The 20,820-nt window shown below is 35.4% G+C and overlaps 2 protein-coding genes across 4 annotated transcripts; both read right to left on the reverse strand.

The window, feature by feature from the left end:
* Window positions 1–7,102, reverse strand: LOC115456158 (alpha-amylase 1). Its single transcript, XM_030185094.2, has 9 exons — window positions 6,953–7,102; window positions 5,338–5,509; window positions 4,647–4,798; window positions 4,217–4,397; window positions 3,164–3,279; window positions 2,416–2,923; window positions 1,575–1,775; window positions 1,019–1,180; window positions 1–121 (listed from the first exon to the last, which is right to left on the reverse strand). Exons 1-9 carry the CDS (start codon window positions 6,955–6,957, stop codon window positions 110–112), a joined length of 1,509 nt encoding a protein of 502 aa, XP_030040954.1. The 5' UTR covers window positions 6,958–7,102; the 3' UTR covers window positions 1–109.
* A 527-nt stretch (window positions 7,103–7,629) lies between these two features.
* Window positions 7,630–19,324, reverse strand: LOC115456145 (alpha-amylase 4N). Of its 3 annotated transcripts, none has more exons than XM_030185061.2 (11): window positions 19,103–19,324; window positions 18,085–18,264; window positions 17,528–17,685; window positions 14,334–14,505; window positions 12,945–13,060; window positions 12,050–12,239; window positions 11,140–11,313; window positions 10,724–10,855; window positions 9,962–10,162; window positions 9,373–9,534; window positions 7,630–7,787 (listed from the first exon to the last, which is right to left on the reverse strand). In XM_030185061.2, exons 2-11 carry the CDS (start codon window positions 18,259–18,261, stop codon window positions 7,725–7,727), a joined length of 1,545 nt encoding a protein of 514 aa, XP_030040921.1. In that variant the 5' UTR covers window positions 18,262–18,264; window positions 19,103–19,324; the 3' UTR covers window positions 7,630–7,724. The 3 variants fall into 3 exon arrangements, with proteins under 3 accessions (XP_030040921.1, XP_030040942.1, XP_030040932.1); XM_030185082.2 differs by lacking the exon at window positions 12,945–13,060 and adding an exon at window positions 13,191–13,306; XM_030185072.1 differs by having other exon boundaries at window positions 18,900–19,115.
* Window positions 19,325–20,820: the final 1,496 nt, after the last annotated feature.

A 20,820-nucleotide genomic window follows, 5' to 3' on the forward strand; every position in this document is an offset into this window, starting at 1 on the left:
TTTACTGTCATCTTATATTTAAAAATAGATGTAACATCAACACTATAACAAAATAGTACAATATCACAATGATTTTAAGTCTTCATGGATTTTCTTCTTCCGAGCTTCTTCACAGTCTTGACTGAAAGAGATAAATATATTATTAAATATGAGTAACGTATTAATAGTTTAAGTAGATTTTTAAATATAATAAGGAGATAAAAACCTTATGAATCATACGTAATAAAAAATATTTTCATCAAATATTTATTTAAGATTACCGAATTCCCCATAACTTAACAGAAGACCATTATATGATGAATAGAATAATATATGATTCTACGCTAGTGGTAGGATATATTTTACATCCGCCCGTATAACAACCACTGTAAACAATGTGTATACCCGCCATAGCGGCCCACGTAAGTATGTCGCGTTCCGGGGTGAGCCTGTGTGTATCCGGTTCCAACAAGCCGGCATAATTCTGTCGTACGCGAAGGATAATCATCTAACGTCAGTTGACATTTTATTGCACCCCACTGGACTACCATCAGGTGCAGTGGGACCATTCTACCGTGGCCGTATTAAAAATATATTGTGTACTATAAAATTCTCGTCTAAGACTTATAGCAAGGATCACGATTCCCAAAGCAATGTTCTTCTGCTCATATCTCATTCCAATGTAGAATTTAAATATACAAACATGACAACTTCAATGTCATTTTTTATTGCACTCCATGAATTAATGTAAAGAAATTCGTATCCTAAAACTATCCCTATTCAAGATTTCTTTTTGCATCGTTATTCCATTAGTATACGTTATTTTTGTTTTCATATTCACCCGATCAGATATATATATATATATATATATAGCAAGTGCCTTCTGCTTTTCAAACTTGATATTGTAGAATTATCGTAAAACAATACAACCAAGCACAACATATTGGATTTTTACGCTTATATTAGTTTCTTTGCACATGACGACTGCATTGAAAATGGGCACTCCATGAAAGGAATTAAAAGAAACAATTCCACTTACTTGATGACCCATGTGGATGGCCAGGACCATGTCATACTCGTGGGATCCGATGACAATCTGAGCGCGTCCGTCGTTGCCCACGACGACTGACTTGCCCGTGCACCGGTTACCGCTCTTCTCGCCGGATATGACGTCACAATACGTGCCAGCGGGCAAGCAGGTCTGGTGAGATGATAGAAATATTGTAGAGAGAAATGGTTGTTATTGTCTAGTAACAATAAATGATAAAATGTTGAACGACAGCAAGACTGCACTCGTAAATAATTTGGAAATATATTTTTTTTAGGTTATGAAAATTGTCGATCTAGAGTGTTACATCATACAATTAGATTGAGAATTTTTGACTTTTTTCAAATTATGATGCTATAGCTATAAAAAATAATGCTGCTGTAATAAAAATGTGGAATAATGCATTTAATAAAAAAAAAACTTTTATGCAAATGGACCTAGAAAAACAATAGTTAAAATAGGTATCCATCTATCGGAGAATACAAACTTAGACAAAACAAACATTTCATGAACATTTTTATACAAAAATACATCAACAAAAACAAACCTGCAGACGCTGGTTCAAATCCCAGTTCTCGTTATTGAAAGCGACGAAGCCCATCGTGCCGCGACAGAAGGCGATCTGGTTGCCGCCATTGTCCCACCAGTTGGTAACAGCGGTGTTGCCCACCGTGTTCCTGAACGCGACCATCTGGAAGATCTGGCGCCATCTGTGCTCGCATACCCACCCGTTGCCGCAGGTGTTGTCCTGGAGGAGTTAAGGTCCATTTTACCCACTTTAATTGTTACGAAAAACCATTTCCTAAACTGGGATTCGAATCTGGGACCTCAGAGTGATGTCGTGCATGCAATTCAACTATGTCATCGAAGGCAGTCGATGAACATATTATAAATCTATGTATTTGATTGAAATCTGGTTATAATTGCCCAAAATAGAATTCGAATCTGAGACCTCTATGTGATGTAGTGCATGCAATTCAACTACGTCATCGAAGGCAGTCGGTGAACATTTGAAATATCAATCTAAGGATTAATGAAATCTGGTAAATATAGATCATGCTTCAGGGCTAATTGAATTGACTAATACTCTTTGTATTGACAATAAAATATGTGGGCGGAGCGACCAGATACGTAATATGTTTTTCTTCAAAATTATTCAGTTTTAAATTACTAAGGTTATCTTTCTAAAGATAAAATCTTAATTGAAATCGTATCTTGATTTCGTATTTATTTTTTGCTACGATTAAATTTGTTTTGTTCAGTATTATATAATATTATTACAAATGATTATTTCAAAAGATTAACTCATACAATAAACTTCACTACGTAAAATAGAACAACAGAAATGTGAAGCGCAAATAAGTGGCACATTTATTCCCAACACTTACAGAATTAATCGAAGGTGAGATGATGTTGCCACTGCCGTCCATCGGAGGTCCGGCTTCGGTATCATGGAAGGAGAAGCTACTCATCAACTGCGGCTTTCCGTAAGGATGGGCCAACATGAACGCGATGGCTCCCTTGTACTCCTTGGGTCGTTTGTGCGTCAGAATGTTTCCACCAGCACCGTGACCTCTCTGGTTGTCGTGGTTATCGATGAAGGTCAAGGCATCGCCGGAACCAAGGAGACCCCATTGAGGTCCCCAATTGACCAACCATCTGAGTTGGTTTCCTCTTGTGAAGGCGCGGCTCAATTCCATACCGAAACGGAATTCAGTGACTGCTGCGAGAGGAGTGTATTCGTTGCGGCTGATGGCTTCGCCTCCGAGGTCGATAACTTCTTGGTAGATGTAGGGACGAGCGCCAGATGGGAAGCCGTGAGCGGTGTTCAGGTTACGTAGACGGTCGTAGATGACGCGAAGGTCGCTGGGCCACATGTGTTTAGCGGCGTCGATTCTGGTAGGAACATTGAAGTTATACTTATCATTATATATCTTGAGTTTAATTTTAACATAATACAATAATCGTGAGTTGAGCACAAATTTTGGAAAGTAATCTTGTTAGCTCCAGCAATAATTTTAGGTGTATTTTGACTTTAATAAAAGAAATCTGCTCTTTTACAGAATAGACCAACTAAAACTAACAATAATCTAGAAAATAATAAGCTGGATATGAAAATATAACTAGGGGATATACCTGAATCCAGCAACACCCATATCGATGAGTCGGTTCATGTAGTTGACGATCATTGTTCGTACGTGTTCCGAACGCTGGTTCAAATCCTTGAGCCCGGATAGTTCGCAGTTACGTACCTAAGGACACAGAATGAATTATATTAACATAGTAACACTAATATAACTAACAATAGTTTTAGCCAACTTTGAAGTATAGTAACTTAGGTTTTTTGTTGCTAATTAAATAGACATCATCAATGTAAATAATATTTAATTGAAATTGTGCTTAAAATATTTTTTTATTTTTCTATTCGATATATGATTGGACAAGGCGTTTGACCAAGATCATATCTGATGGCAAGTGATGACATGATCTCCATATTACACGCCTGCGTAAGAGATGCCTATTTTGCTGGTAATTGGATACATTTTATATCCACGCGGATAGCGAACACCGTTACACAAGGTGTTAAAACCCTATACAGTGTCCCTCATCAGTCTCACAACACGTTCCGGGATCAGCCTGTATGTATCCAGTTCCAACAGTTCGGCATAATTGTGTCGACTGTCGTGGTGTAATCATCTCTCGTCAGTCAACATTATATGGTTTAAGATATTTATTTCTCAAAAAGAATTATATTATTCACTTACATGAGAAATTATTTTTTAACTAATGTATTATATTAAACTAAAACTTCATTTTTGGCGATAATAACCGGACATAATAACAGAGTGAGGGTAGGTTTGTATTATAAAGAAATTGTTCACATGATATCGAATATAGTACTGCATAGGAACCAAGTAACAAAACAAGTTTCACAGCAATGTGTGTAACTGGATATGCCAGAGACCATTTTAGCGTAGTATACTAAAAGTCCTGAGCGTAGTTATTATTTCTTTAAATAATATGCTTTGAGTGTTTTTTTAAAAGTAGGGACAGTCTTAGTTTCTTTTATATATATTATATTGGTCTTATTAGTGACCCCACTGGGTCAGTTTGCCGTACCCTTACATAAATCTCTAAACATTTCGTTAAAATGTTCCGAAAAGAGAAGAAAGCAATTTATTTCATTACCCTATCAGCACAGCAGGCGTAGTCGTGGCCTTGGATGACGCAGTGGGGCCAGTTGAAGTCGTTCCTGCCGTAAGGCACGGCCGGGTAGTGCCAGTTGCCAAAGTTGGCAGTGCTTCCTCCTGTGCCGACGTTCTCGTTCCACGTGCCGGTCATGTGGTTAATGATGGCATCTACGTAAATCCTAAGGAAGAATAAAGTTTATAACACTTGACCAAAATTAGTTACTTATAAAAAGCAGCGAATATGCAATACAAGGTGACAATCTTGATCAATAATAATCTTTCTACACAATATGAACATCAATGTCAAAACATTAGTTCTTAACAACATTTTTATTATATGTATAGCATTATCAAAAGCAACATTATTGTACTATTCAAATGTTTCTGTATCATAATTAATAAAACTTCATTAGCACAATAAGACTGACCTGACTCCAACATTGTTGCAGCGACGCACCATGTTAGCGAACTGCTGTTCGTTGCCGGACCTCGTCACCAGGCGGTAGGACATCGGCTGGTAGCGCTCCCACCACGGCCGGTTGCGAGACCAGATCACCAAGTTCTCATTCGGTGGCGAAATCTTCACAGGAAAATATTTACTGTTTTAACGTCTAATGCTTTATTACCATGAGTCATTTCAAGTTAAAATGTTTTCTTAAGTTGGTCTGTGGTTGTTTAGTATAATTTATTATGATTCATAGTGGCGAAGGGTCCATATAACTGATTCCAGCCGGCTTCCCATTATGTAGAATTTTATTATCATTAGAACGATTTGCAAACCGCATTCATGCATATTAGTGATTGTTTATATCATTTATATAGCTTGACCAAAAAAATAAAATACCTAGCCTTATTGTGGTAATTGGATATAAATATCAAACTAATGTATTATACGGACAACGTTAACTTTAAAACGAAAAAAAAAATTGTTACCCAAGTTGGTTTTTTATTTTCCTGGTCAGACTATTTAAGTCATTTAAGCGGATTCGTGACTCAATCTAAAATATTTTAATAAGCTAACTTCATCTATAATATTGGTTATATCTAACAGGTCAATAAATAATTGAAGTATGGGAAGATGTTTTTATACGCTATAATATACTTAAGCACATTATTTACCTGAATACCACCGAATCCTCTTGGCCCGAGGAATCTCTCGCATTCAGCTGCGATGTCATCCCACTTCCACTCGAACAGATGGACCATAGTCGTCCGCCCCGTTGCATAGTGGGGGTTTTTGAAGGCCAGAGCCAATGTCACGGCCGACAGAAAGAGGATGGACCGGATCATCCTTAAAAATTCACCTCACACATAGAATCTACACAAATGCCTGTGCCATCATCGTACAGAAGGTGAAACCCGCGATAATGGCCTCTGTTAGTGCGTCGCGTTCCGTTAGCAACCTGATATATCTGGTTTCTAACTATTCTGTTTCCAACAGACCCGCATAATTATGTTGACAGGCGAGGAATAATCATCTCTCACACTATCTGGAGACTACTCCACGTACTACCAGGTGCAAGAGAGACAATTTCTCTCGTGAGTCGATACACTATCTGGAGCCCACTCCACTTACCATCAGGTGCAAGAGAGTCAATTTGACGTGACTATATAATACTAATTATTGGACCTCCTATACCACTGAAGTTAGAATTTAAAGCGGTTTGGATTTCACATACTTGCGAAATTCTTGAAGTATCCTTAGGAATCCATAATTTACAATAAACACATGTAACTTTGAAAAGTCTGTGGTGCGACGGGAATCTGGGTTCGCACCCAGATTCCCGTCGCAGAATCAAATCAGAATTTTAACACTGCTGAGAGGTCTCGAGTTCGCACTCGAGACCTCTCAGCAGTGTTAAAATTTCCCTTAGATAATTGTTGTCCACTTGGAAGAAATAACTTCACAAAAAAGCCAAAATAATAACAGAAAGTTCATTACTCCACAACCGTCGGTTTTCCGGCGATTATGTGATACATACTTCTTGCTTTCTAAACAAACTGACTGTTCACAAATACAAACAATAAAAACGAATATATACAGCTCTACTATTATCCAAACATGAAGTAACTGTAAAACCCATACGTTTTAAGATACTATTCTTTTTCTAGTTTTAATAAAGAATGGCGGTCTACAATCTTATTCAGAATCGCATTATTCTCAGAAATCGGTACGTAAAAACACCTTTCGATGAGTATTCCAAAAATCCACATTAGATTTATAGTCGGCTAATAAATTCTTAGTCCTGTAGCCGCAACACGATTTACTACCCCATATATTTCGAGTATTTTTATTGCTCCCTTAGTGTAGGCAGTTATCACCTTTGAATCACTAGTTTTTTGGTTTGATTCTCTGGTTAAACATTCTATATGTATGGTTGAAAGGGTAATTGATTTAAGCAACATTTTTTTCCAAAAATTTTAACAAGATTAAAAAAATTGGAAAAAAATGCTTATGTTAAATATGTATGAAACTTAGAGTCGCAAAACAATGTCGCTTAGGTCAATTAGCAAGCGACAGTATAATGTTTAACTGATAACAAAAAAAGCTAAATTATTTTTCTCTCCCTTTGACCCCTAACATTTACTAGGATTTAAACGTTAAAAAAAATTATGCGATGCACTTCTACGATGTCGTATATGGCGGTTTCCATGTACATTATTATTCTCTGTGATATTGGTCGAGATTTTTACATTATCTTAATTAATTCCAAAATGAGAAAACAAAACTCACCTCATTTTGTTTTAGAAGCCCGTATTAGCAGTGGCAACACAATCAATCTGATTACGCCCTCATACTGGTAACTGTTTATATACTAATTGATAGAAGCACAGTTTTTGATGCTATCCAAAATTATCGACTTAATTACTATAATCTTCGATAAATAGTAAAACACTGCATTTCCATAATTTTGATACCTGTGTACTGTATTTGTGACATTATGCTATACGTGACTAAATATAAATATCGTATGACGTATCAACGGTTGAAAGGCCTAAGCAACAATTTTTCGAAAAAAATTATCTAGGTTAAAAAAACATAGAAAAAAGTGCTGATTTTAAATATGTATGGAACTTGGTCTCGCGAAAAATGTCGCTTAGGGCAATTAACCTTTCAACCATCTATATCTGCCTAGATACCTTTCTATCTTCTATATAGTATTTATACACGTTTATATGCACCTATTTTTTTATCTGCACAAGCCTTGTTGACTGTTAAATAAAGCCTTTGTAATGCCAAACTAAATGAAAGCCTCTGCATATTTGGTATAAAGTGTGATGGATGAATACATTTTGGGTATAAGATGTTATATGCCTGTTAACTCCAGCAAGTTTGCACACGTTGAGAGAAACGTCTGCTTCCATAAAAAAAAAAACTATCTAATAAGGTATAGGGAATAATAATAGACATTGACATGCTGATTAAATATATTTAAATTTGATATATTTTGCAGAATAAAATATGAAAGCAGTTACAATTTTTTCTCCAGAAGAAAATCGAAGTACTATTTTCCCACCCTAAAAAAAGTAAAAGAAAAACTTGCTCGTTCCGTAATCAAGAGCGACGACTGAAATAAAAAAAAAATAGTTAAAATTTTAGATAATACTTAGTGAAATACTGATACAAATCAAAAGATATGAACATCGCAAAATTTATATCGATAATTAAATATAACCATTTACATCGATAATGAAATATAACCGATAATGTCTTCCTGAACTTTGACAAAGGCGACACGCGGTCGTTAACTTATTGCCCCAAACACACGACTGAAAATATATGTGATAAACTTATCACACTTTTATCTACATACAATTACCATGTAACTGACAGATGCTAAAATTGTTAAACTAATCAATAATACAAACTAACAGCGTCTGCGCAGCACATGCTCATCATGTCTACCCCCGATACTTTAGGCTGAGGTGCAACCAAGCCTTCAAGCACTCACTTTTCGCCTGTGTTTTCCATCCCTTAATATGATAGAGGTAAGTCTGTCACCATATAGGGTGCAAATTCCAAACCCCAAGCTGATACTGAGCAATATTATTTTGCCCAACTCAGGATTCGAACCCGGACCTCAGACCGGTGTATAGAAATTATCATTAAGAATATCCTTGTATCTTTCAATTGAAACTAAATTATAAATTGATCACGAGTAAAAATCCTTTTTCAAAAAACATATTTAAAATGCCCAACACGCTTAAATTTTACCGCTCTCAGCTTTATTTTAGATTTTATCTACAAATTTTATTATTAAATAGTAATTTGTGAATAATTATTTAAAGGTCATGATATTAAGTACTTTGGACATACCGCCAGACGCGAAGCAGACAACTTGGAAATGCCGGTTATGGTCGGAAAGTTAGAGGGACAGACTACGAGGAAGAAGTCGCAAAAGGTAGATAAAATTGGCAATGCACTGAAGATCCCCATCAATGCAGCTATTCATCAGGCAGAAGAACGAAATTGATGGATAGACACCATCATTAAAGTAATTGAGTCACTATTCTGTATAACAAGGAACTGACTGGAGATAGAGGTGTAATTAAGTTATTCATCTGAATATACATAATGTAATTAGAGTTAATAGGAACGCATTAAGTCCTTGTATTTTTGGGGAGCTAAAAATAAGAACGTGATGAACATAAACAAAGATATAATACAGAAAAATGGGACTGTGTCTATTCAGTTGTCAAATGAATAAAATTAGCAATGGAAGTGTAATAAAATTAACGCGAATGTGGTGTAAGCAGTTTGTCTATCTAGAATTCAGGTTAGTGGACTTACAGAAAATACGCTTTAGATTTTTTTGTTACTTTGAATGACGAGACGAGCTTGCCGTTCGCCTGATAGTAAGCGATACGACCGCCTATAAAGAGAAGAAACATCTTGAATTACAAAGTATTGTTTGGTATTCCACCGCACTTGTCATCCTGAGATATCAGATGTTAAGTCTCATTATGAGCGACTCTCACATATAAGAGACCTACCACCAGTAAACCTTTGGACTACCATTTTGCTTTTTATTAAAAAGTGGTAAAAAATTTAAGGCTCAATTCATTTTCTCAGGCGTCAGGATAATTTTGTCTGAGAACGATATCAAAGCACGTTGGGCAAATTGTTGACGTATTACAGTTTTATGTTGATACCTCTCTTCCAACATGAATCGCTAGCATCATATCCTTAGCGTTGCCGGCCAGCTCGATTTGAGCTTTACCGTCGGCTTTCACTGTTATTTTTCTTCCCGTGCAATTCTTTCCGTTTCTTTTACCACTTATGACGTCACAGTAATCACCTTCAGGTAATCCGGTCTAGAAACAATCAGACATTTAGTTTCATAAATGTTCCATAATCCTTCAGATAAGTGTAGCGAAATCCAGTGTATCATATATAGAGAGGGAGGAAACAAAATATGAAGTAATAACATCTTTTGAAATCAAAGTAAGTCAAATATTATTTAGTTTAAATCTGTCAGGTTCACCAAACAATTGGTAACTGAACGGTAAACAAAAACTGAGTAATATTTGTTTTCCTTTCATTTTATCATTATCCGAATATGGAATTGTCACTACTAAATTAAAAAAAAATATCATAATTTCCTCCTGGAAAACTTAATTAAAGAAATTAAAATTATTAAAATATTGATTAATCGAGTATTAAAAGAACCATTACTTCTTGACATGGTCAAAATGACTGGTGACACGATGGAAGTCATATTAAATAAGAAGAAAATATTACCTGCAATGAAACGTTCAAAATGCTTTCCTGGACGTTGAAGGCAATGAAGCCTCTATTGCCTCTGCTGAAAGCGATCTGGTTGTAACCGTTGTCCCACCAGTTGCTGATCTGAGCGTCGCCCACAGTGTTCCTGAAGGCTACCATCTGGTAGATCTGACGCCAACGATGTTCGCACACCCAGCCGTTACCACAAGTGTCGTCCTAAAGTAACGTAACTTTTGACTAAAAAGATGCATTTTTAAGTGTATCTTGAAACTTGAGGTTTTATCAAATAAATTGTGTCTTAGGTTATGTAGCACGTATCCCCAGCACTACTAGTTTTTAATGCTTCAATGTTATTATAATCTTAATCATGTTAAAACGTACAGAATTCTTGGTATTTCAACACATTTATTTTGAAATAAATAAAAAAAAAAACTTTTATTTTACGGAAGTTTAGTCGTCAAAAGGCACTAAGTAGACACAAAAGTTGATTATTACATTTTAAGGGACAACTGTGTCAAAGTAAATAAATAAAAACTGTTGCCCGATTGCACTAGCATTGGCGTAGCTCTACGAATTTTCCCAAGTGAGGGGGGGTTAAGATAAGGGTAAAAAAACTAACCGAATGTAACTAAAGGCCTGCACCACGCGAGGCCCCTATAAGTGCAAGGCTTTTTCTAGGATGTGCAGAGATTTCTAAGGTAGCCCCTCCACACCACCTCCATAACTACGTCCATGATGCCTAACCTTTCGCCGATAAAGGCATGATTACATCCTTACCTGGTTAATAATCGGTGATTTAATATTCCCCTGAGCATCGCTTGGCGGTCCTTGTTGGAAATTGTTGAAGAAGTAGCTGCTCATGATGCGAGGTTCGCCGTAAGGATGTGCCAATAAGAACGCTATTGCTGCCTTTAAAAACAAAAAATGTTTTATAGAAGTTATTTTGAACGAATTTGGTCGTATTGCAATGACTATTAAAAAAAAAACTGATTTTTTCTTGACTTCATTGCGTCTAATGGTACGTGAAGTTCAAGGAAAATTTTACACTATAATAGATCTTGTATCTGGATGTCTCCATTCAAAGTTGGGTGTAGTGGAGCCTCTGCTGAGCTCTTATATATAAAAACGTCGTTTTCTTGTAAATTATCCTACGAAGTCCATATAAACGACCTGGTTTTCTCGCAAATTATTACCTTGTAAGCCCGAGCGTTTTTGTAAGTAAGTACGTCATTGCCCCTCTGTGTGTCGTGATTGTCAATAAATGCTAGTACATTGTCGCTAGGTGAAAGGCTCCATCTCTCGCCCCAAGATACCAGCCATTTCAGAGGATTGTGGCCAAGGAATACCGGCTTTAATTCATAACCAACCTACAAAGTTAAAAATATATTGAAGATGTATGAGATATTTTTGTATGAGATCTATTTAAATTGAGAATAATGATTCGAAATAAATGAAAATTATTAGAAAATAAAGCTATGTACATAAACTATGAAGGTACATATAAAATAACGCCTTTATAAATATTTATAAATACGTATTAAAATATAAACCAAACCATTAATAAAATATTTTTTCACATCAATCTGAAAATATAAAAACCTCATCTTTAGTAAGAAAGATGTAACACTAAAAGGCATTTTTAGAACAATGCCCCGTCACGTCTTTGGAGTTAAACCAAATTGATTTATGCGTGATTCAACAATAAAGTTGCAATCTCATTGTGCCGATCTTTACCCTGTATTTACAACTCACTTCCTTCAAAAAGTGTTATAGCATTCTTTGCTGTAAATGTTTGGACAATTCCGAGAATGATTCTATTAAAGCTTGACTAGGCCAATGTGATAGTGTAAGATTTTCATCAAATTATATAATAACTTAAAATACTTACGTTTAGATCTACAATATTACAGAAGTAAATTTTATTTGTTTGAATTTAGAAGGTAATCTTCGGAACAAAGAACAAGCTACACTATCCATATGCTACTATTTATTAGGAAAACAAACTTTCATGCAAGCGAAGTCGCGGTCAAAGCAAAAGCATATCTATAGCTGTTTAACATACGGGTTAAAATAGCAATTAATTTTTAAAAAAATCTTACGCACCCTAAACTCCGTAACGTCACCTAGAGGAATATATTCGGAATGCTTTATCGATTCGATACCATTGTACGCCACTTCTTGGTAAATATACGGTCTCGTTTCAGGTTCAAAACCAAAATCTGTGTTCAGATTGTGAAGTCTGTCGTATATAGCTTTGAGGTCATTTGGCCACATGTGCTTAGCCGCGTCCACTCTGAAAAGCGTGATTGGTAAGATTCATGAAATTGACTAAAATCAATACCCGTTTTCACCAAATTCGGATTAAAATAGAGAAATTTACTGTATATAACACACGTTGCTTAAAATAGCAAAAGTTGTGGAATATAACACATTACATTAATGATATATTGTTCATTTTAATGTCTATTGTCTGTCGGGTTTCATATTTATACGTATTGTCTGACACTGTTAACTGAATAACACATCTAGCGTTCTCAGTTTTCGATAAGCATATTTTCCACCCCATAATATGACAACGGGAAACATTATCTCCACACCGGGTAAATTCCAATTCCAGAGAACCGAAGGAGTTTTCCTCAAAAAAATTCCACTAACTTATAATTATTAACCCAGAATCACACAGTTCATGCCCAGAAACAATCAAGTCAAAGACGTTTGGGCGCAGCTATTTTAGTGCAACAAGAAATCCCAGAGCCGTCCAGTATGCGCCGAAGGTTGTTATGCCGGAGTAGGGTATTCATAGGGTTAGGGACTAGGTCTAATTCTCGGTCGGATGATGCTATATTGTGTCAACAATTTATCGTAAGACCGGTGAAACCAAAATAACTGTTGAAATAACTAAATAACTCAATCCCCGGTGGTAGCGGTAACGCAAAAAAAGAAATTAAATGATATACATTGTAAATACGAAATATAAGAAATAATAATTGAAAATTACCTGAAACCAGCAACACCGCGTGAAATGAGATGATTTAAGAAATCAACGATTCTGTCACGTACATGAGGAATACCATGGTTAAGATCTTTCAAGCCACCAAGATCGCATGACCTGACCTGTTGTTTAACAAAATATACACAAACATGCATTTTACGATGTTAAATATTTCACAAAGAAAGAAATAGTGAGGAGTATGAAGGAAATTAGAACTAATAAATATAAAATTTAATTATACACGTAAAATACCTGATACCCGCTACACCAACATCGATTAATTTATTGAAATAAGGAACAACTTTGTTGCGAACGTATTCCTCAGTTTGATTCAAATCTCTAAGTCCTTTTAGTTGACAGTTTCGAACCTGTTTTATGTGTAAAAAATCGGATAAAATAAATATATGAAACTAGAAAAAACTAAACAAAATGGGATGATTTAAGTAATCTAATAAACTTTTACTTTTAGGTACCAATAAGGCATACATAAAATTACGTTAATGAAAATTCGATAGTGGTATATCAACAACAACAATAAGAAAATATGACAATAATACAACATCTAAAAACAATCAGCTAAACCGTATAATATTAGTTATTTTATCAATAAACAACAATGACACAAATAATATAATTTCAAATTTAGAACACAACATAAATTTCTTAAAATACCTGATACCCGCAACACCACGGTCAATCAAACCGTTGATGTAACGCACAATTGCGTTGCGGATAAATTCCTGACTATAATTCTGGCTTTTCACACCATTTAGCTGACACATTCGTACCTGTTCCCATGTAAAATATACCTGATGTAATTTGTAACACCTACTTTGAATGTTGGAATGTAATTATTGAGATCTACAAGTCTTTAAATCAACTAGATTTATATCTTTTAGGTTTTAATCGTTGCCTTTAATAGATGAGATTCTATCGTGCCGAAATCTATTATAAGTAATTTGTTATCCAGCGGTACAATTGGAAGCTGCAATAGTGACTCCTATAATGTATTAACCTCACACATGCAGTCTTATTTATAAACTTGTTTTAGCGTTAAGAGGTGCTTAAAAATTGCTTAAATCGCTGTCAAAAACATCACCAGTTTCCAAGTTTAAACCTTATTAAGAGGCAAAATCGCTGGTTTTGACTTACAGCTGATCGAGTAAATTTGTGTTTTAACTAAGCATAGTTTTGCAAATTTTTATAAGTAATACTGTTAGTGAATAAGCGGACTTAATATAAGTTTTCTATGCCTACCTTGTTTTACTTAGTATTTTATTGTGTAACTTTATTGATAAAAAGGAAAAATTCTAGAATCATAATAATTCAATCATTACTTATACCCTTACATACAATCGTAATGAACATATAATAAGACTTAAAATAATATTTTACCTGATTAGGATTATTGTAGTTGTCGATGGCGCACGGAGGCAAATGGAAGTGTTCGCGTGCGTAAGGCACTGAAGGATAGCTGAAGGAATCATAATTAGCTGTACTGCCACCAGTCCCGATAGCTTCTCTGAGGTGCCCAGTCATGTGATTGATGACAACATCGGCGTAAATTCTGCATCAAGTAATATATAGTTAGGGTGCAATCCGCCTTTTTGCAATTACGTTCTAATTAAAGAACACATGTGCACTTTGTGATCTTTATTCTTGTAATTCGGTGAGACAACAATCTGACATGACCGAATAGATCAGGCGCAGGACCAATGACTTTACGTGCCTTCCGAAGTATGGGGCTAACACATCGCCAACTTACTGATGCTGAGCTGCGATTTAGTAATGTTTAAGATGGAAAAACCTGCCAAAATTATTTTTGGCCCGACCTGGTATTCGAACCCAGGACCTCAGCGCGGTAATCTTACTCGGACTGTAAACGCATTACAACTACGCCACTGAGACAGTCGCTAAAGTATTGACATAGAAGCCAATATATATAAAAACACTCATAAATGCCGTGATAGTACAATAAGAACGTATATTTTAAATTGTATAGTTCCAGCTGGAGACAGTATTGATATCGCTGACAACAAATAAGTTGCAATGATAAAAATGCATAAAATTGATAGCGATTTGTAAAATATATAATTAGTAATGAAGATAGCAGACGCAGATTACATTTAAACTTAAGGATGTACTAATTATTGTAAAATGACAAGTCGTGCTACGGCTCAACGTCCAGACCTAATCTTATTAAGGGAAAGTAAAAACTAAACATAAAAAGCGAATATCTTCTCTTTACTAATATACAAAGAAGAGTTTGCTTGAACGCGCTAATCTCAGGAACTAATGAACCGGTTGAGTAAATTCTTTAACTAATAGGAAGCTAAATTACTTCTGAGTGCTATATGCTACTTTCTATCCTGGGAAAATATTTATCCCGGAAAACTTTTTACGCGAACACAGCCGCAGACAAAAGCTAATTTTAATATAAATCTTATGTTCAGACATGTAGGTCGATTATCAAAATCTTTCAAGTACGATGATAGATCCACAAGCGGCGTGTATGTGGTTTTTGTGAAAATCCGTCAGCCTCTGTCACAACGCGTTGTTCACGCCTTAATAAAATCCAAAGAATATAGCGTGAAGTTTTGATCTATATCTGTCCCAATTATATTATGAAATATGTTTTAATAGTGTTTTGTGTCGATGTGTGTTGAACGTGCCGGCTTTCGTTCCTCGATCTGACATTCACCGAATAAAGTAGAGAGAATTGAAAACTTGATAGACATCGTCTAGATGTTATTTTGTAACCTTAATATGCTTTAACGATGACCTTTAATATCCAAATCCAGAAACTACTCGAACCGTTATCTCTCTAAAGAATAAAAATTAAATAATTCCACACTAATCAGGTTGACTCAATCTTATACAAATTCAAGATATCGGCGCAGTCGGATATGATTACCCCCAAATACGATAATACTGATTCTAGTAAATTCTATTATATTTTTAACCTGTTGACAGAACGAAAGACATCAGAAATTACTAGATAAAGTGAATAATATGTAATTTATAAGATAGAGTACCTATGTGCTTCTTGGCTGATGGTTATGCGAAAATTGTAGAGTTGATAATATTTTGGAATCATTTCACAAACCGTATTATAAATATCAATGAAATATTTAAGATATTTCTTATCTTTTTGTGAAGAAAAAAATATTTTGTGCCTATTTAGTTTGTTCATATTACAAAGAAGAAATTATTAACCTGGGAAAAAAAAGGGTACACAAATGTATACAATTGGAAGATGCATTTATATAAATAAGAATCAGTTGCTACATGTATGTAAGAACTTGAATGATTCCTTTCTTCTTGTGTTGCTAATTATGAAGACGAGGTTTGAATCACTGAATAATTTTGGAAAATCAATTGAAAAAGATGAGAGATATTAGCAATTTGGACGATATTTGTGTATAAAAATATTTTTCGTACACGCTAATCTCTGACACCTATCCAATTTCAATGAAAATATTTATGAGAGTTTATTTAGTTCCAGTTTGAATTATAGAATGATTTTGGACCCGATAAATAGCGCTATTCTCGAGACCTAAAATATGAAAGGTTTACATAAAATGCGGTCTATAGCAGAACAGCGTGTAACAAGCCCACTAGTTAAATAATAAAACAGCTACAAAGAAACACTTATCATTCCTCATGCTCGTTTCAAACCTTATCAAACAATAATACATAGGTAACGAATTGAATGACTCTATATCTTGCTACGCCAATATTATTATAAGCAGAGCTACATTTTTGTAACAAGGTATCAGGAAACAAAAAGATGACGTGAGAATAAAATAGGACGCACGAGGTGAGACGCTTGAGCCAAGAATAGCAGCCATTTTTATTTTCATCGATATTATACATAGGGTGAATTTCCTGTGCGAAACGGGAGCAAGAAATCAATCTGTATTTTTACTTAGCAACTGAAAATGAGCTATATTGTCTTTTGAATTGAGTATATTAAATATGAACTGGATTAACTTCATGTCACTATGAATCTAGTAATCACAAGAATTTTGCTGTAGATTACATCAGGACTTTCACGATAATTTTAGTGCGCATTTGGCAACAGTTTAAGTATCTACATGTAGTTATCTTGATTATTATAATAGGTATTAAACAGTTTGATTCCACGAGACGGAGCTAGGAGTTTATTAAATCCATCCTAGCCAAATTTCAGCCACGGCGGATATTCAAAACTGAAATCAGCCAGGTATGCAGGAGATATTATAGTGCACAAGTGTACGCAATGCACAGGTACACTCTCTATTCCTTTACTCTCATAGTCCGGTGAGACGGCGATCCAACATAACCGGAGAGAATAGTCGAAGCAATGACTTTACGTGTTTACGAGGCACGAGGTTCACACCGCCAACTTCCTAACTCCGAGCTGCGACTGAGTATTCTTTAGGATCCATCTTAACCCAGTCACAATTATTTCTTGGCCAAAACTGGAATTTGGACCCAGGACATAGGCGCCGTAGTCGCACAAGTACTGCATACACATTATAATTCCACGGAGGCAGCCAAGAGTTTATTAGCAAGAAATCGGCATGAAAATTAGATGCAATTCTTACCTGACACCAGCATCGTTACACCTTCTCGTCATATTCACAAACTCTTCTTCGTTTCCAGATCGGGTCACGAGCTTGTACGACATCACTTGATATCTCTCGTACCATGGTCTTGAGCCGTCAGCAAGATGGATCACAGCATTTTCTGACGGAGGAGAAATCTGTTGGACAACATGATCAAATAGATGTATATTTCAGATTTTAATTAATTTGGTCGTTTCAATAATTTACTTGAGCTACTGCTAACGACTGCAGTTAGGTAGGCTCAAGGTTGGATTCCTATATAAGACTTGTTAGTCTGGGGCAGTTTCTACTACTGTCTCATTAAAAGTTAAACGACAGCGTGATTTGTCTTTCTTATTTTATACAAGATTTTTCAGAAGGTCTGAAACCTTCAACATAACTAAAGCCAATGAGGCACTTGATTCTTCTAGAATTATAAATATTTACGGACAGTAGAGCTCGCCTCTCATCATATCACATACTTAATTCTAGCCAATGCTATTAAGAACATAGAACTATTCAAAGCATTTAATGGTTGCATAGTAAAAGAAATTTACCTGCACTCCGCCATATCCTTTAGGTCCCAGAAATCGTTCGCACTCGTCGGCAATATCATTCCATTTCCATTCGAACAGATGGACTATGGTAGATCGGTCAGGCAGTTGGTTAGTCCTGCTGTGATGGTCACATTTCACCAATCCGAAGACCAGTCCAAGTAATAGGTGTACATACATTATCTAGAATACGTTCAACATTTTAAATTGCGGAAGGTCAGTGTTACAGCGATATATAATATATTATTAAACACACACACACACAATTTATCATTTCTGTACACAGAAATGATAAATTGTTGATGAGAGCAATCTTGCGCTCATTATAAAAACTAAAAGTAACAGTAGCCATTTTTCCTTTTTTTTTGCGTGTCAATTCAGTTCGAATAAAAATGTCAACGCATGGGCAGTTCTGCGTTTTATTTAATCAAAACGAAAAACGATTTAATACAGTGGTCAATACGGACCCGAAACAGTCAGTTTTCTTTATCTAGTTAAGACTTAATCATCGCCTCTGAACTAAATTTTCCAAACCAGGTGAATGCTAATTGATACAACGCAGATACTGATTTACTTTACGGAATAGGAAGCCTGCGTGATTAAAATTCAAGCGATAAAAATAATTATCATTAAGAAGATATATTGATGAAGACGAGAAAACCAATAGCCTAGTTGGGAGTGGAATGCACTGGCGAGGCGAATGTCGCAGGTACAAAACCCTAGGGCATATACCTATAAACTTATGTGTGTATTCTTTAAGAGACAGTGGCATTAAGGTATCTAGTACAGGAGTATCATAATTAAAAAAAAAATCTTACCTCCAAATTACAGAAAAATTTAAAAATAATATCGAGGCGCTGGATTTCTATCCCCGCCTGTACTGGCCCGAAAAGAGGAAACAACTACAATTTATACTCTTCTATGCAAAGAAGGCAACACTACAATACGATCCAGAAGTATTTCCTTTATTTTAGCGTGACAGATCTTCAAATTAACATTATAATAAACTAACTCTACTTACGTGGTATCTAAGTGCAAGATTTCACATAGTTAAACAATGTTTCTTCAGACGCTCACCACAAAGTGAGATTGGCAGGTCACGATATACGTTGTCCGCCAGCTTAGCAGCACTGGCCGTTTTATTATAATTGTATATGAGTAAATATATTTTTGTGTCCGATGCCAGAACGTCCAGATTGCATGGAAACCATATATTTTAATGTTTGTCTTCTATAATGCTAATTCTATACTCTATAAATTCAATAATTGCGATGAAATTTTGTATCATCATATCTTACAAATACATTTTAATATCTAACGAAATTCCACTTTATATTAAATTGATTAAGTAACACAAAATGAAACAAAAGATTTCTATCCATTTTTACAATTATTTCTATTGTATTAGGAATGATCCTTTGCGTAATCCACGCTTATTGCTTTACAGATTTACTATATTCTACACTATTTTAATTTACAATATCTTCCGAGAGCATATATAACATAGTACGTGCTAAATGTAACTATAGAATACAACTGCATTATTTCTTTCATAAGGTTAGTTCTGTTTAATTCATTATTAATTGTTATAAGTAGTTGAGATCACACCTACAACTGATATTTCCCGTTTGATGCTACATTCTTATGAGTACGATATGGACATTATAAAATATAATATGTACCTAAGTTTATTTATGGTCAAGAAACTTGAAATCTTAGGAGTCCTATTTGTCATCTGAAAAAGCCTTTATAAATTATTCGTTTAATAAAAAAATGAGTCGTTGCTTGCACAACGGGCACGTTTGTATAGCGAAGATAAAACAATCGGACAGGTCAAGGTCAGAAATCCAAGTCAAACACAATATCATGGATAATTATTTTAGGTATTGCCAGTTTTTAGTGCAAAATTTCATCCACTTGCACATTAGTGGGGTCAACACAACACACCTGTTCACAGTTGCAGGAACGATTTGGCAATATTGACAAGCTTAATCTTGGATCCATTCCCGAGAACTGAACCAATCAGAATAAGTATTTATGAGCATGTCACCAAGCTGTATTCTGATTGGTCCATTTTCGGCTACCCATCGAAAAGAGCGAACTGGATTGTTTTATTAAAACCAGTGGTTAATTTACATCTTCCTGACATCAACGGGTTAAATCATATTGGAAGAGGTAGTAGAATGTGGAAGCAATAATGTACCAACCAACAAATTATACAAAAATAGTTTATTAATATTTAACATGCAATTTATGCAAAGGTTCAGAAAAATACGCCAAGAGCTATTTATATATGATACAAAAAAAAAATCGACTGCCTCGGTGGCGTAGTTGTATTGCATGCCCGGTACAATAACGCTCTGAGGTCCTGGGTTCGAATCCCGGGTCGGGCAAAGTGATATTTGGGTTTTTCTGCTCAGTATCAGCCCGGAGTCCGGAATTTGTGCCCGATATGGCGATAGGCTCGTCCCCTATCACATCATGGGACGGAACATACTTGGCGAAAAGTGGGTGCCCTAGTTGCGCCTCTGCATACCCCTTCGGGGATAAATGCGTGATGTTATGTATGTATGTACAAAAAAAAATGAGAACCAATCCGCCCATTTTTTTTTATAAATAGATTTTTTGCTGAAACAAGTAACAGTCCACAAATGTTTCAAAATAGTTAGGTTAGAGTTGGAGGTTGGTCCAATTGGTATTGCAATCGTATAAAAACGTCAAACTAAATCAAACACAGTG

Source organism: Manduca sexta, chromosome 14, assembly GCF_014839805.1.
Source record: "Manduca sexta isolate Smith_Timp_Sample1 chromosome 14, JHU_Msex_v1.0, whole genome shotgun sequence".
In the NCBI taxonomy this organism is placed as follows: Eukaryota; Metazoa; Arthropoda; class Insecta; order Lepidoptera; family Sphingidae; genus Manduca; species Manduca sexta.